Source organism: Triturus cristatus, chromosome 3_1, assembly GCF_964204655.1.
Source record: "Triturus cristatus chromosome 3_1, aTriCri1.1, whole genome shotgun sequence".
NCBI classification, from domain to species: Eukaryota; Metazoa; Chordata; class Amphibia; order Caudata; family Salamandridae; genus Triturus; species Triturus cristatus.
In genome coordinates, this window is record NC_140583.1 from 750,436,269 (window position 1) to 750,449,669 (window position 13,401).

At 38.8% G+C, this 13,401-nt stretch overlaps 1 protein-coding gene across 1 annotated transcript in view; it reads right to left on the bottom strand.

Moving 5' to 3' along the window:
* Positions 1-1,165: 1,165 nt before the first annotated feature.
* LOC146860915 (mucin-5B-like) overlaps positions 1,166-13,401 on the bottom strand; it is a 189,786-nt gene continuing 177,550 nt past the window's right edge. The window contains 3 exon segments of the mRNA XM_085646182.1: positions 1,166-1,230; positions 5,242-5,430; positions 7,561-7,604. Coding sequence (XP_085502308.1) covers positions 1,166-1,230; positions 5,242-5,430; positions 7,561-7,604 — 298 coding nt within the window.

Here is a 13,401-nt window from a genome sequence, read left to right on the forward strand (position 1 = left end):
GATGCTGTTACTTTTATGGGTTGCACTCAATCTTCATGCCCAGAATACCATTACTAAAAAACTATTTCGGCTCTGTTTCCTTAGAAGACGGCTGTAGTATTTGGGTCCCAGATTAGCTGGCACCCAGGTAAATGCACCAAGTAAGGGTATTTCAGAGCTTAAAATAAATAAGGAGGTCCAAGGTGAGTGGCTTGTGTGTATCCATGTAAATTATACTGCCCAGAACACCTTGCTAATGTTTATGTCTAATTAAAAAGGACAATTATCAAATATTTAAGGGACATAAAAATGAAGAAAAATACAGCAAATAGCAAATGTTTTAGCATCCATTAATTCCCGTTTCCCCAGTAACCCACATGTGTGCATAAGTCTACTGTTTATGACAAGAATAGACTAAAACGAAAACCATGTGAATACTACATTAACATCTCAAGGGCACAGCTTTCATTTGTTCCTGTCTCAGTAAATAAGCCTGCCCACATGAGTGGGGTACTGTTTTTATTAGGAGAATTGTGAGAATCGCAACAAATGAGCATTCTTAGACTGGATGTAAGGACTTTTGTTTGCAGACTCCAGAACTTACCATGTGAGAAATATGAGGAGAATCTGCTATTTTACCCAATGTTTGACATTTAAGAAAAATGAGTCACAGCTTGGCATGCCATACCACCCTGAAATTATCCAGGTAGCTAATTTTCAGAAACACCTAGATGAAATTGAATTTGGTGCTGGTACAGCTGAAAGGGGGTTGAATCCTTCATACAAATGTAAAAAAAATGTGCACCCTCCAACCGTATGATTTGTAGAGCAATATGCACTATTGTAACTTAAAAGACTTAAAGATAATTATGTTGTACTGCATATATATTTCATGGTTAATTAAATGTACTCAAACAACCTCAAAGTACATCATTTCATAGCGAGTCACTAACACATAGATCACACAAGCATCAACAGTCATTAAACATGCAAAAAAGTTAAACTCCACTGCTGTGTTCATTTGAATGCATGTGTTAAAAAAGGGCAAACTAAAAAAATTCCTAAAAAACCTTTATGAGAAACGATTTTCATTACTATTGGCAATAAAATGTTGCCACAGATGGTTGATGTTGTATAAAAATGACCAGTGACAAGGGATTTTATTACTATAGACAGTGGTTATTTTTCACATGAACTTTAAAGGATTGTGCTGCTTTTTGGTTGAAAATGTAGCAGCATTTGTTGTCAGCTCTACAGTAACACAACACAACAACACAAAGCAAAATAACAATACAGCAAAAGCATAATTACACAATAAACCACATAGGCAAAACAGAATACAACACAACAATAGCAGTGTAACACAACAAGAAGAGATTCTAATGCAGCACAAAGCACACCACAAAATAAAACACAATACCTCACCATCACAGTAAAAATGCAACTCTGGACATACTAGTGTAGCAGTGACTTACCACTAAGTAATAAGGCCACAAACTTGTAGCTGTCAACGATCGGGCAGGCGTAACTTAGGAGACAGGTGTGTTAAGCATTTAAAAACACCAAAGCATTATATAAGTAAGGCACAACACACAATAATGTTGGCATGCTGTCACACCACATATAACCCACTGCATTGTATCTATGCTCACCTACCCTTGGGAGGTCTGTCTACTAGGGCTCAATCGATGCAGCAAAAAGCACAAGGTGGTAATGCAATTCACTGACCTTGACCTCGTCCTGGCCAAATGGTTGATCACACAGAAATGAAAGCCGGTGACATATGTCACATGGAACTGACCCGATGGGGTGCACAGAACAATTTTAATATTAAGGCTGAATTTGTTTCCACTAGAGTTGGTACTGGATCCTGGGGATGTTCACCAAGGATTGACAAGTTTTGTGATCTTTGTTTGAACTATGTCCACAATCTAAGGGCCAGATGCATAAATAAACCGTTTTGCGATTTCCTAATTGCATATCTTTGCGATTCACAATTAGGTAATCACAAAACGCAACACCTGAAAGTGTGTGGAACACTGTTAGCGATTCCTAGGGATTGCAAATGACTTACCTCATGAATAATAATGAGGTAGGTCACAATTTACAACCTCCTAGGAATGGCAAAAATCAGCGGACCACCATGTCTATGATTGCTTTTAAATAAATACTTGTTTGGGGGGAAATGCAGCCTGTTTTCCTTTAAGGAAAATGGGATGTGTTTCAAAACCAAAAATTATAAGTTTTCTTCTCATTTTTTAAGAGCAGGCAGTGGTCTGCGGCACCACTGCCTGTTCTTAAAAAATGGTTTTACAAAGATTCACAAAGGGGAAGGGGTCCCTTTTGAGAATGGGTTGCAACCTACTTGAAGTAGGTGGTAAAATGCAAATATTTTGCGAGCTCATTCACGGTCACAAAACATTCATGCAAAGCAGTAGGATTCGCTATTTGGAAGGGACGCCCTAAACACGTCCCTTCCAAAGAGCGAATCGCAAACCCATTTTCGGATTAGGTAACAGCTTAGTGAATCGCAAAATTGTGTTTGCTTAAATGTGTGTTCCATTTAAATGCATTTTATGGTGGATTATTAGGGATTCTGGGGCCATATCATCAAGAGCTGCTGAACCAAGATCAAATGTTTATTCATTTGTAGTGCTGCATTGGAAAAGCGATTTGGCGCATTTACAAGGAGAAAAATGCTTGATCAGCTGGCCCTAAATCACATGATATTTGTATGTCCCTTTTTACATTTGCTGCATAGCCAATTGTTAAGACAGATCTTTATGAAGTATGGCATCACCTTGGCAGTGGATGCTCGTCAAAGTTTATTTGCCCCGCAACTGAAACGGACTGCACAAAAAATGTCAATTTAAAAAAAAGTTTTACAAATATTTTTTTAATTTGTTTACACATTGAACATTTTATTTAATTGTTTAAATGTTTTGGCTCCATATCTGTTCTGTGACACGACTAAATGAATTCTCTTATGTATTTGCACGAGGAAAAGAGCTTGGCTACATTCACAATGATTATTTGATTATTAGTTCTATACTAGCAGGTATTTTATTAGCATTGCATTGTAATATTTAATTGAATTAGCCATTGTCTTTGTACAGTATTTTGTTAGCTCATTGTCACACCCTTTACTCTTTGTACTCAATCAAAGGATGCATAACTCTTCATATTGTATAAGTATTGCACTGTACTTTTTGACCAAATTCTCTCACACCTTTGCACGTTACTTGATTCTGTATCTCTAATGTAGAACACGGTATCAGGATTGTGAAGGCATTTTTTGTATTTTACTATTTGTAAATATTTTTGTTACTGTATGGGCCTCTGTATTGTCCTTTGTATAGTTGTATCTGTTTTTATGTGGACCTCTTTGGAGTTCTACATCATAATAATTAAAAATTGAAAAGCTGGAAGGCGGCAACTTCCCCAGTATCTTTCACATGGGTCCTTTCTCTGCTGTCATGGGCACCAGCGGAAAGCACGTTACTACACAGGGAGGAGATAAGAGGACATCGCAAATACCCCGAAATTCAGAGAGGGGACTCCAATCACTATGCCCATCTCCTAGTTATCAATGCAGACCAGACCCCTTTCTCCCCTCCTTCTTTCCTTTACCACCCTGCTGCCCCCATTCTGCTTCCTCCCGGGTTTCATGACACTTGTGTTGTACCATTCTCAACGCCCCAACAAAATGCATTCACTGTTTATTCTTTCAGGTTGCTTAATTCTTTTTTGTTTTATACTATGATGAGTTTCTTCTTTTAATTTCTTTTACCTTTTCCCCTACCCTTTTTTTGTCACACAGCGCTTTTGTTTAGAATCGTTCCCCATTTACATTTGTTAGTAATATATTGACTTATATGATTACAATGAAAAACTACAAGAGTGCAATGTTCCTTTGCCACTTCGACTTTTGAACCCGCTGCCTCTCTTTATGTTGCTTGCACATAGGTGGGTCGCATGTTTGGAATACAGTATTACACGTTGATTTGCTGATGTGCAATACAGCTCATAAGGTAACACGATTGATGCACAAACTGTATCATATTGTACTCAATATACTGTACCGATTTTATCCAGGGTTTTTTGGGGGGAAAGTAAATGTCAATAAAAACTATACAAAGAAAGAAAAGAAAAAAAAGAACAAAGTTGTTAACCAAGCAGATCCAACATACCTGCCACCCTTCTGGACAACTTTACAACCTTGAAGTATTTCAAGATACTCATTAGACAGATAAGGATCCCTAAACATGGCTAGCAATATTCAGCCACGTGGGAGGAGTACCTGGTCTCTGGTAACCTACTAGTATGGCAGGCCATATATCAGGGTCTAAATGACCCTTTCATTTTCCACACTTTTCTGAATATGTACGTTATTGAGAAAATTGGGACATTTTGTTGTACCTTGCCAGAGAGGGAATATATCTTTAAAAAATAAATATTGAACTGAACTTTTATTTGTTACCTTATGTATCAGTCATTTATTCCAATTACGTTTTTAAAGTCATCCACTGAGGCCAAAGTCTATAGGTTTGTGGCTGGTCTTCACTTTCTAAAAATGGAATTATATGGAAATTCAACAAAGTAGAAATATGTAGCAAGGGACAGTTTTAATCTTGGCTCTCAATGTGGGAGAGGAGATAAGAATGGGTAGGAAAATGTCCAAAAAATAGTTTGGTGCTCAGATAATGTCCCAACTATTAAAAAAAGATGGTATATATCTATCTCAAGCACATTGACAATGGAAGACTATTAAAGCAATACACAGAAATGTGTTTATCATACTCTAATCTCTTCATAATGCCAAATGACTCCTCATCAATATAGTAGAGATATGCATGAAAATCACTGGTTGTTGATAATACACCACCTTTCAACAAATACGATGTTTCCAATATAGCCACTGTACACTGCTTGCTAATACTGTGTATTACACAAGTTAGTTACTCCTCAAAAATCATTTAGAGTTGTTACCATTTTTACCTGTCAGTTTTCCAGATGTCATGGTACGTTTTATGAAATGGTGCAATGCCCTATATGTAAACAAAACTAGAATATAAAGAAGGCCAATGCTAATCCGAGAAGTTTACATTTTCATTCCAGACCAAATAGATCCATCTAAAGTTGTTTGCCCCAATGTGGGCCCAACTCATTATTTTATGATCCAGCATAAGACCCACAGAAATGTACTAAAGTTCTCACTTTCATGTAAGAATAACTGGGGTGGACTTTTCATAATTACTGTACCTGAGCTTTTTGTTGCAGTGGTAGACTTGAAAGTGGTTGTATGTACTGTTTCAGGACATGTATAGTAGGTACTATCCAGGGTGCCATTCAACCCACAGGTGACATTAATACAGCTACCAACAAGGTCCTTCTGCTGATAGATTAGCTCATTGTACAGGTAGATCCTTCCTTCATAGTCACAGAAGCAGGCTGAAAATCATAAACAGAAACATAAATCAATCAGTCATATGACTCACTTTAAAGAAATGCCTAGAAACACCTCAGTACTTTTGCTATAATTTTAACTTAGCTGTTTACATGTTTTGCTTTTAAGCGCTTATTTTTGCCTTGTGATTTAAATTTTTAATGCTGCACCAAATTCTCCGACTTAAATGCATTTTATAGTGGATTATTACGATTCTGGGGACATATCATCAAGAGCTGCTGAACCAAGATCAAATATTTATCAAATTGCAGTGCTTAAAGGACATCCATTTCTATTGGAATTTCTTCAAATTTAATACATAAACTGAAGAAAGCACCTGTAGCGTAGCACGGCAGGGTCACAGAGGCGGTTGCCCTAGGTGGAAGATTCTTGGGGCATTCTTAGGGGTACATTTTAATAGGGACGCAAATTTTTAAAAGAAAAGTGGAAGGATGCTTGTCTTTCCCTGGGCGCTGCAACCCACACTACACTGCTGCAAAGGACAGATCAAGCTGTCCTTTTCCAATGAGTGGAGTATACAGTTCAACAATTAACTGTGATGCTTCCAAAGAAAAATGCATGCCCTTTCGACACCATAAAGGCATACAAAAAGTCACCTGACTTTACGGTGCGATAGTACATTCCTGATACGGGCCCTGATGCTCTGTACATCATAAATTTAAACATGATAATCTCTATAGGGAAAGCTGGGAATATTTAATTGTTGAACCCTTGTTTGTTCCATTGCAGGCAATTACAGCCATCTTTGTTCATCCAACAGTGTTGCCTTACATTCATTAGTCTCAGAAGGATCAGCACAAAGGATGTGGGTCTTTTTGGGAACTCAGGCAGCACTACCTAAAGCATGAGGAAATATGGGTGTGGCAGGGGATCCATGTGGGTTGGACATATGCCAAATGAAAGAATGTGGACTTGCTCCCAGGTAGCTTTTTGGGACCATATATATATTAGCTACCAAATAAAAGTACAAGTCACTTATATTTCCCATTAATAATTTAAAATGTCACTGATAATTTCAGATCTCATCAACTATGTTTATTTATTTTTATTTTGAAAGCTTTTTATAGCACAAACATGACCATTGCGGGTATCAGAGCGCTTTACAAACTTAGAGAGAGCAGAACAATGAAAAAAAGAAAGAAAACATATTCAAGAAGAAATACAGGATAAAGTAGTACAAAAAAACATAGGGTAAGCTTTACAATGTGCAGAGAGCAGCAAAGATAAACCAATATAAAAACAAAAACATCATAGTCAAGAAAACTGCTGTATCAGGCAATGTTGAGAATAGGGAGGTTAGTGGCAGGATTGATGATTCAAAACCAATAAAGTAGCCGGTGAGAAGTAGTCATGAGTGTGATTGAAGAATCGGGATTGGTATCTTAGGATCTAAGGAAGACATTTGTTCATAAGAAGTACTTTGACTTTTTTCCTGAAGGATACAGTTGAAGGATTCATTCTGACTTCCGGGAGCAAGGAGTTCCATATTGTCAGGGCAATCCCAGAGAAAGATTGATTGTAAATTTCCATCTTGTGTAATCTCTATGGTTCAGAAGTAAGGTATTGGTGCTTTTGGATGATCTGGAGGCACAAGAAAGTTTAAGCTGCTGAGCTAGAAACCTAGGGGTTTTGAAGTGGAGGGCTTTATGTGTCATGCAGGCAATTTTAAGCTGGATTCTTGCTTCGTAAGTGAGCCAGTTGGGGAATTTCAGATCAGGGATGATGTAGTTGTTTCTTTTTGAGCCGGTGATGAGCCTTGAAGCAGAGAGGAGCAAGGCACTTAGACGATTCAGTTTAGATCTGGGCAATCCAGAGAGGGTTGCACTTCCATAGTCCAACTTGGGAATCACTAGGGTTTACACTGCATGCTTGAAGTCATTGGGGGAGGAAGGGTTTTAATTTTCTTAGTATGTTCCTTTGGTCATTCGCTCCTTTGGTGGCAGCACTGATGTGCTTCTGCATGGTGAGGTTCTTGTCGAGAGTTAAACATTTGTGATTTATACAGAGTAATATTCATTAAAGCAACTGATACTTAATAATCTAAATAAGCAAATTAGGTGTTCAAAGGACTGTACAGACGATACATGTTTATATAGGGTAATCTCAGTACATACCTTCAGCATCATACTTGCATATAAGGCCTTTCACTGTACAGGTACTGTAAAAAGAAAAAAATGCAGTGTGTAAAGAGTGGTAACTGATAAAAGGCAAGCAAATGGCAGACACTTGTTTATGCTTTACTTAGGACTTTTTCATGTTTTTATTGGAGTCACAGCACCAAGGGACTTGAGTCAAGGACTGTATTACAGGCGTGCCCCAGTGGCGCAATGGGCATTTGCCCTCTGTTTGAGTGCCCCTGGGGCACTTTGGTATCACAGAAGTGGCCACATATGATTGTCCATCCCCTTCTGTAATATTGATAGTGCTGGCACACATAAAGCGACACCACTATCATCAGAGGGCGTTCCCTCATTTGCATGACGGCATGGCCCCATGCAAATTAGGGAATTCCTTTGAATCGGTGCCCACACTGTATTACAGATTCAGGTGCAGAGGCAAAAAAGCAGTCAGGGGTAGCACTGTCAGGACGCCATGAACCCCCAGACATTCCCTTGCAGGTATGTAGAGGAAGAGGTGTGGCGCCGCGACCAGGGCGACTGACTCCGGAATCTGGGGATCACGGTTTGATCCCCGGCGCCGGCGGCAGATTATCCCAGCACCATGTGACTCTGGGCAATAGCTTGCTTAATCTTCCTGACAGCCCCCAGCGCCTAGAAACCCTTACGGGTGATTGTTCGCGCTTTACAAATGTGGATTATTATTATTGCACCTGCCTTCAAGGGGGATCTCTTTCTTGAAGGAAAACAGGTTGCATTTAAAAAATATATATTTCTTCATTAAAAAGCAAATACAGACATGGCTGTGTGCTGACCTCAGCAGGCCACGATTTCTGTGATGGCAGCGATTCCTAATGGGTCACAAATTGCAACCTAGCTCATTAACATTCATGAGGTTGGTCAAGTGCGGCCCCATTAGGAATCACTATTGAAATCTTATATGTTTTCTTACATTAGAAGCAATTTCCTAATTGTGATTTGGTAAAAATTGCAATTCCTACATTTTGAACATTTGGCCCAGTCTATAGTGGTCCATGAAGCTGCAATGTGCTTTGCCCAGTGTTTGCAGCAGCCCACTTGGGCACATATTCACAAGTTGCATTTTGTGCTACGTTTAGTAGTACTACAATAGTATTACTCACCTACTACAAAATGCTATTCACATACCTACAAGCAGATAAGGTTTTTGCCTCTCCTATCTTTTTTTTGTTGAGATATTCACACCCACATCCGAAATCTCAGCATGTGTAAGTCTCCAGTTTAGTTAATGTGGGATGGACATTGGGAGTGGTTGGAAAATGGGGAATACTAACTACTAAATGGAACAGGCTTGGGGAGGAGAAAAGATGGGTTAAGCAAGATTGAAGAAGGGGTTCGGCGTTATTTGTTTATTTAAATTTTTTAATAACTTTTTATAATTTTTAAATAAATGAAAAATGAATCTTGTTAGAAATTAATTAATTAATTAAAAATAATTGATCAATACATTGTAATAATCTTTTATACACAATAAATCTTTAAAAATAATGTAATAATTGTGCAGCTTTTTTTTAATTAAATATATTAAATTAACTTACAATAATATTTATCTTAAAATAGTTTTACTATTTTTTCAATCAATAAACATTTAAGGTTATTACTATATTTTAACAAGGGAGAGCTTCATTAGAGTTGCAGAGATCTGAGCCTATGTGTGAAACATTACAGATAGTATCTCTACCCTCATAAATTACATTCCACTCCCTTATTTCAGTACATTTAAAATTGTAAAATTTGAATAGCCAAAAGAAGGTCATTTAATACATAGAGAGAGAGTAAATTTACATGTGTATATTTTCTCAAATTTTCTCATATGTATGTTTCCGTTTGTGAATAGTCCTCATAGAGTCGTATGTTAACAGCTCATTTTGCAAATGTTTTCTGCATATTTTCAGAAGCTGGTAACCATTCTGTACTTTGTGGTCCTAAAAGCTGCTTAAAAGCACTGTGAGTCACAAAGGGGAAGGGCAGCCCATTCCAACCCTATTTTCCTTTCCTTGCAAATTATAAGGATTTGCAATGTGTGCAAGGGGATATGTAATGGTGGTGCTCCCTAACAAATCCATGCACCATGTGCCTGGCACCACATGGTGCCTGGCACACAATGCATGGAAATTTTAAAACATGCCTTGTTCTACTGCAGCTTTTGCCGCTGCCCTTTTCCAGGACACAGCATAAGCCGCAGTAGAAAAAGGCAGTTTCTGACCGCCTAAATGGCGGTCTTATCAAAATATGATGGATGGGACCGCCGACTACTTGTCACGTGGTCTCAATCCCACTGCAATGACAGTCGGATGCTCATCTGACCTCCATTCATTGTATTAAGGCCCTTAGTAAATTTTAAATGACTTTCAGCATCTAACAACAAAGGGAAACACAACAAATGCAAGATGAAATACAGAGGTTTCCCACATGATCTGAACCGAATGATCTGTGCAGAAGCTCACAAAGTGGGTGGAGAATATTATTCATTACAGGACAGTGTGACTTAGCAATAAAACATTTAACCAATGCCACAAAAGGCCTTTGATACAGTGATGCCCCAGGAAAGTTATTTACAGTACTGTCATAGTTAGCTGAAGTGACATCTCAGACCCATTAATACTCCCAATGATATTCCAAAGTTAACCAATTTCTCCACTGACTGGCCCTGAAACAGAATCCTTGGAGTTCCTATGGTCTGGGGTAAGGTAAGGAGTTGAAACTCTAGAAAGTGAACATGGCCACTACCTACTTTCTATTTCTGCTGCTGCGTTCATTAATACTTAAACCAGAGATAGCAAAAGGTAAACCAGAGGTAGCAGTTAATACACCTGGATACCCCAAAGTGGTATCCAAGGCAACTTCACATATTGTCCTAATATTTCTGAAATGTATTTGCTAAAGGTTGCCAGAAGATCACACTGCTTTTGGTACAAACGTACATTAACTTTTGTGTGAGGCAAAGCATTTTAAATAATGAAGAGAAGAGTTTCACCAAATACTAAATGGCAATCCTGACCATATTGGCATATCAAAAAGTTTCTCCACTTGCAATATTGTCATTGCTAAACAGAAACACTCCAAATCTCATCCGAAGAGATTAATCAACAATCAAGTCACAACTTTATGAATAGCCAACACCCTTCTAGGAGCATTCTCAGCAACACAAAAATGACAGAAATATTTTAACATAGATGTCTCATCCAGAAACAACAACCAAACTGAGTTTTATTAATGTGACAGAGTTACGTTCAAGCATTCCATTCATCACTTTTTTATCTTACTTAGTGTTACACATAAAAGCAATGCACATGCCTAAAAACTGGGTTCAATACTCACTGCGCCGTAGAACTCAAGGGCAACAATTTGAGACAAACCAAGACTAATCTGCTTGTCATTTTTGTCTGAATTGGATTGGTGGGCAAAAAAAACAAGGGACTGGAATGCGGTCTTGAGTATTTGTAAGGGGCTGAGATTAACTCAAGAATTTCATTTTGTGCCTTGCTCATATTTACTAAAGCATTGCAAAGCACAACATAATATCAATAAGCATCCCAAACACCAGTGACGGATCAACTTTCATAAGCAAAAGCTTTTTTGGAATGAAAATCGATACTCATGCTGCATTAAAGCCCATTTGTTGCCCCTGTTAATGTATAAATAGCGGGGCATCCGAAGTGAGCCAGGGCAAAAACCTTGGGCCATATTATCAAGGAACGTCGATAACATTATCGCCGCTTTAGCGGCAGGAAACTGCCGCTAAACCGGCAATAATGGGCTTGATAATATGCCCTTGTGAATTCCCATAGAAGCCCAGGTTATGAAGAAAGGAAGAACCTGAGAATCCTGGAGAAACAATGGAGACAATCTCCATCTACCACTAATCTTTCCATTCTACGTTCAGCAAGATCAAAATACCACAAACGCATCTTCCAAATACTCAACTCTACTCTCAACTCTATTCAAAACTGGATGTTAGCTCATCAACTCATTCTGAATCCTTCGAAAACGGAATTCTTCCTCCTCTCCACCTCACTCTCTCCTCCTCTTCCTGTTCAATCTTGGATGGATCAGCTGAATTTATTCAACTACAAACCTATCGTTGTCGACAGCGCAAAATCCCTTGGTGTCATACTTGACAAAAGGCTCAATCTACTCTCTCACATCAATTCCATTGCAAAGAATGCACAATACCAACTGCGGCTACTCTGTGGGATTAGACGTTTCTTTCCGGAGCAAGACCTAAAAACCTTGGTCCAATCTCTGGTTCTCTCTGGTTTGGACTATTGCAATTCTCTCCTTGCTGGCCTCCCCAAATCCCACCTTTACCCTCTTAAATATGTTCTCCATTCAGCAGCTCATTTTATGTTTGGGGCCAAAAGAAGTCCCCACATCACACCCATTTTATCATCTCTTCGATGGCTCCCCATCGAGGCTAGATCAATCTACAAGACTGCCTGTATCACCCACAAAGCCTTGCACACCTCCTCCCCTTGATACCTGGTGAATAAACTGAAAATCTCTGGAACCTCTAGACCATCCCGCAATGTGGAAAAGTTACTGCTTGAGCCCCCCACCTTCAAAAGGGAAAGATTGATGGCTCAATCCTTCTCTGGCAATGCGGTGAGAATCTGGAACTCGCTACCTCCACTACTCCGCACCACCACCTCTACCCGGACCTTCAAAACTGACCTCAAATCTCTTCTTTTTGAAAGACACTTCCAGAACTAATTCACCCCTTTTCTTGTCCCGCAAGGAAGTTCTTTCATTATTGTAAATTTGTAATCTATATCTGTACAATCTTCATCCAATTGTGTTTTTTGTGTGACTTGCCATCTATTGTTTCATTTTACCTGTTCTTGTTTCTCGTTTGTTTCTGTAAAGTGTAAATATGTATTATTCTCCTCTTGTAACATACTTGGTTCTATTCTGAAGTGCTCTGACACCTTTGGGCAAAGTCTGCACTATATAAAAATGCATTAAATAAATAAATAAATAAAAATAAAGATAAGAACGTTGCCATCGAAACACGCTTCCTTCAACACCTCATTGACTAAGTCTTTGACTAAGAAGGCTATGCGAGATGTGTCGAAGGTCGCCCAGGAGAGAAGATTCGGTGGAGAATGAGACTCTAAAGCCTGACTGAGTAGGGTGGTAAAGATCATTCGTGGTGATGTAAGATGTGAGTTGGCTGTTTACCACTTTCTCTGATATTTTAGCAAATATCTGGAGTAGAGAGATGGGGCATGAATTATTTAATGCCATGTGAGCAGCAGAATGTTTTTTCTGAAGGGGTAGGACAATCGCCTTCTTCCATTTCAGGGGAACCTCTCCTGCACTATAAGAGAGCATGAGAAGTTGTTGGATATAGGGAGTAATAATATACAACCCTTGCCCAAGAACCTTAGGTGGGGCAGGGTCACAGGGGGATCCTGACTTGATGCTGGACATTACATTTTTCAGCTCTTCCAATTTAGGGGCTGTGAATTCCTTAAGACCATGCTCTGTGGCTGGTTCAGTTGGAAAGGCATTGAGATTGATGGGACTGCGAGCTTCTAGAGGTAAGGTGTCATAGATTTTAGCTACTTTGGAAGAGAAGAATTGTGCAATCTTATTGCAATCCTCCACCAAAGCTGGAGCAGGCGCCGTAGTGAATAACATGAATGACAAAGATTTAAGGATCGAAAAAAGTTATTTCGATGAATTACTAGCCGTTTCTATTTTATGGGTATAGAAACTTCATCTGGTTCTCCTGATCAGTGCATGGTACTTTTTGAGTTCTACTTTTTAGTTGACTCTACTGCTAGGGCTATAGTC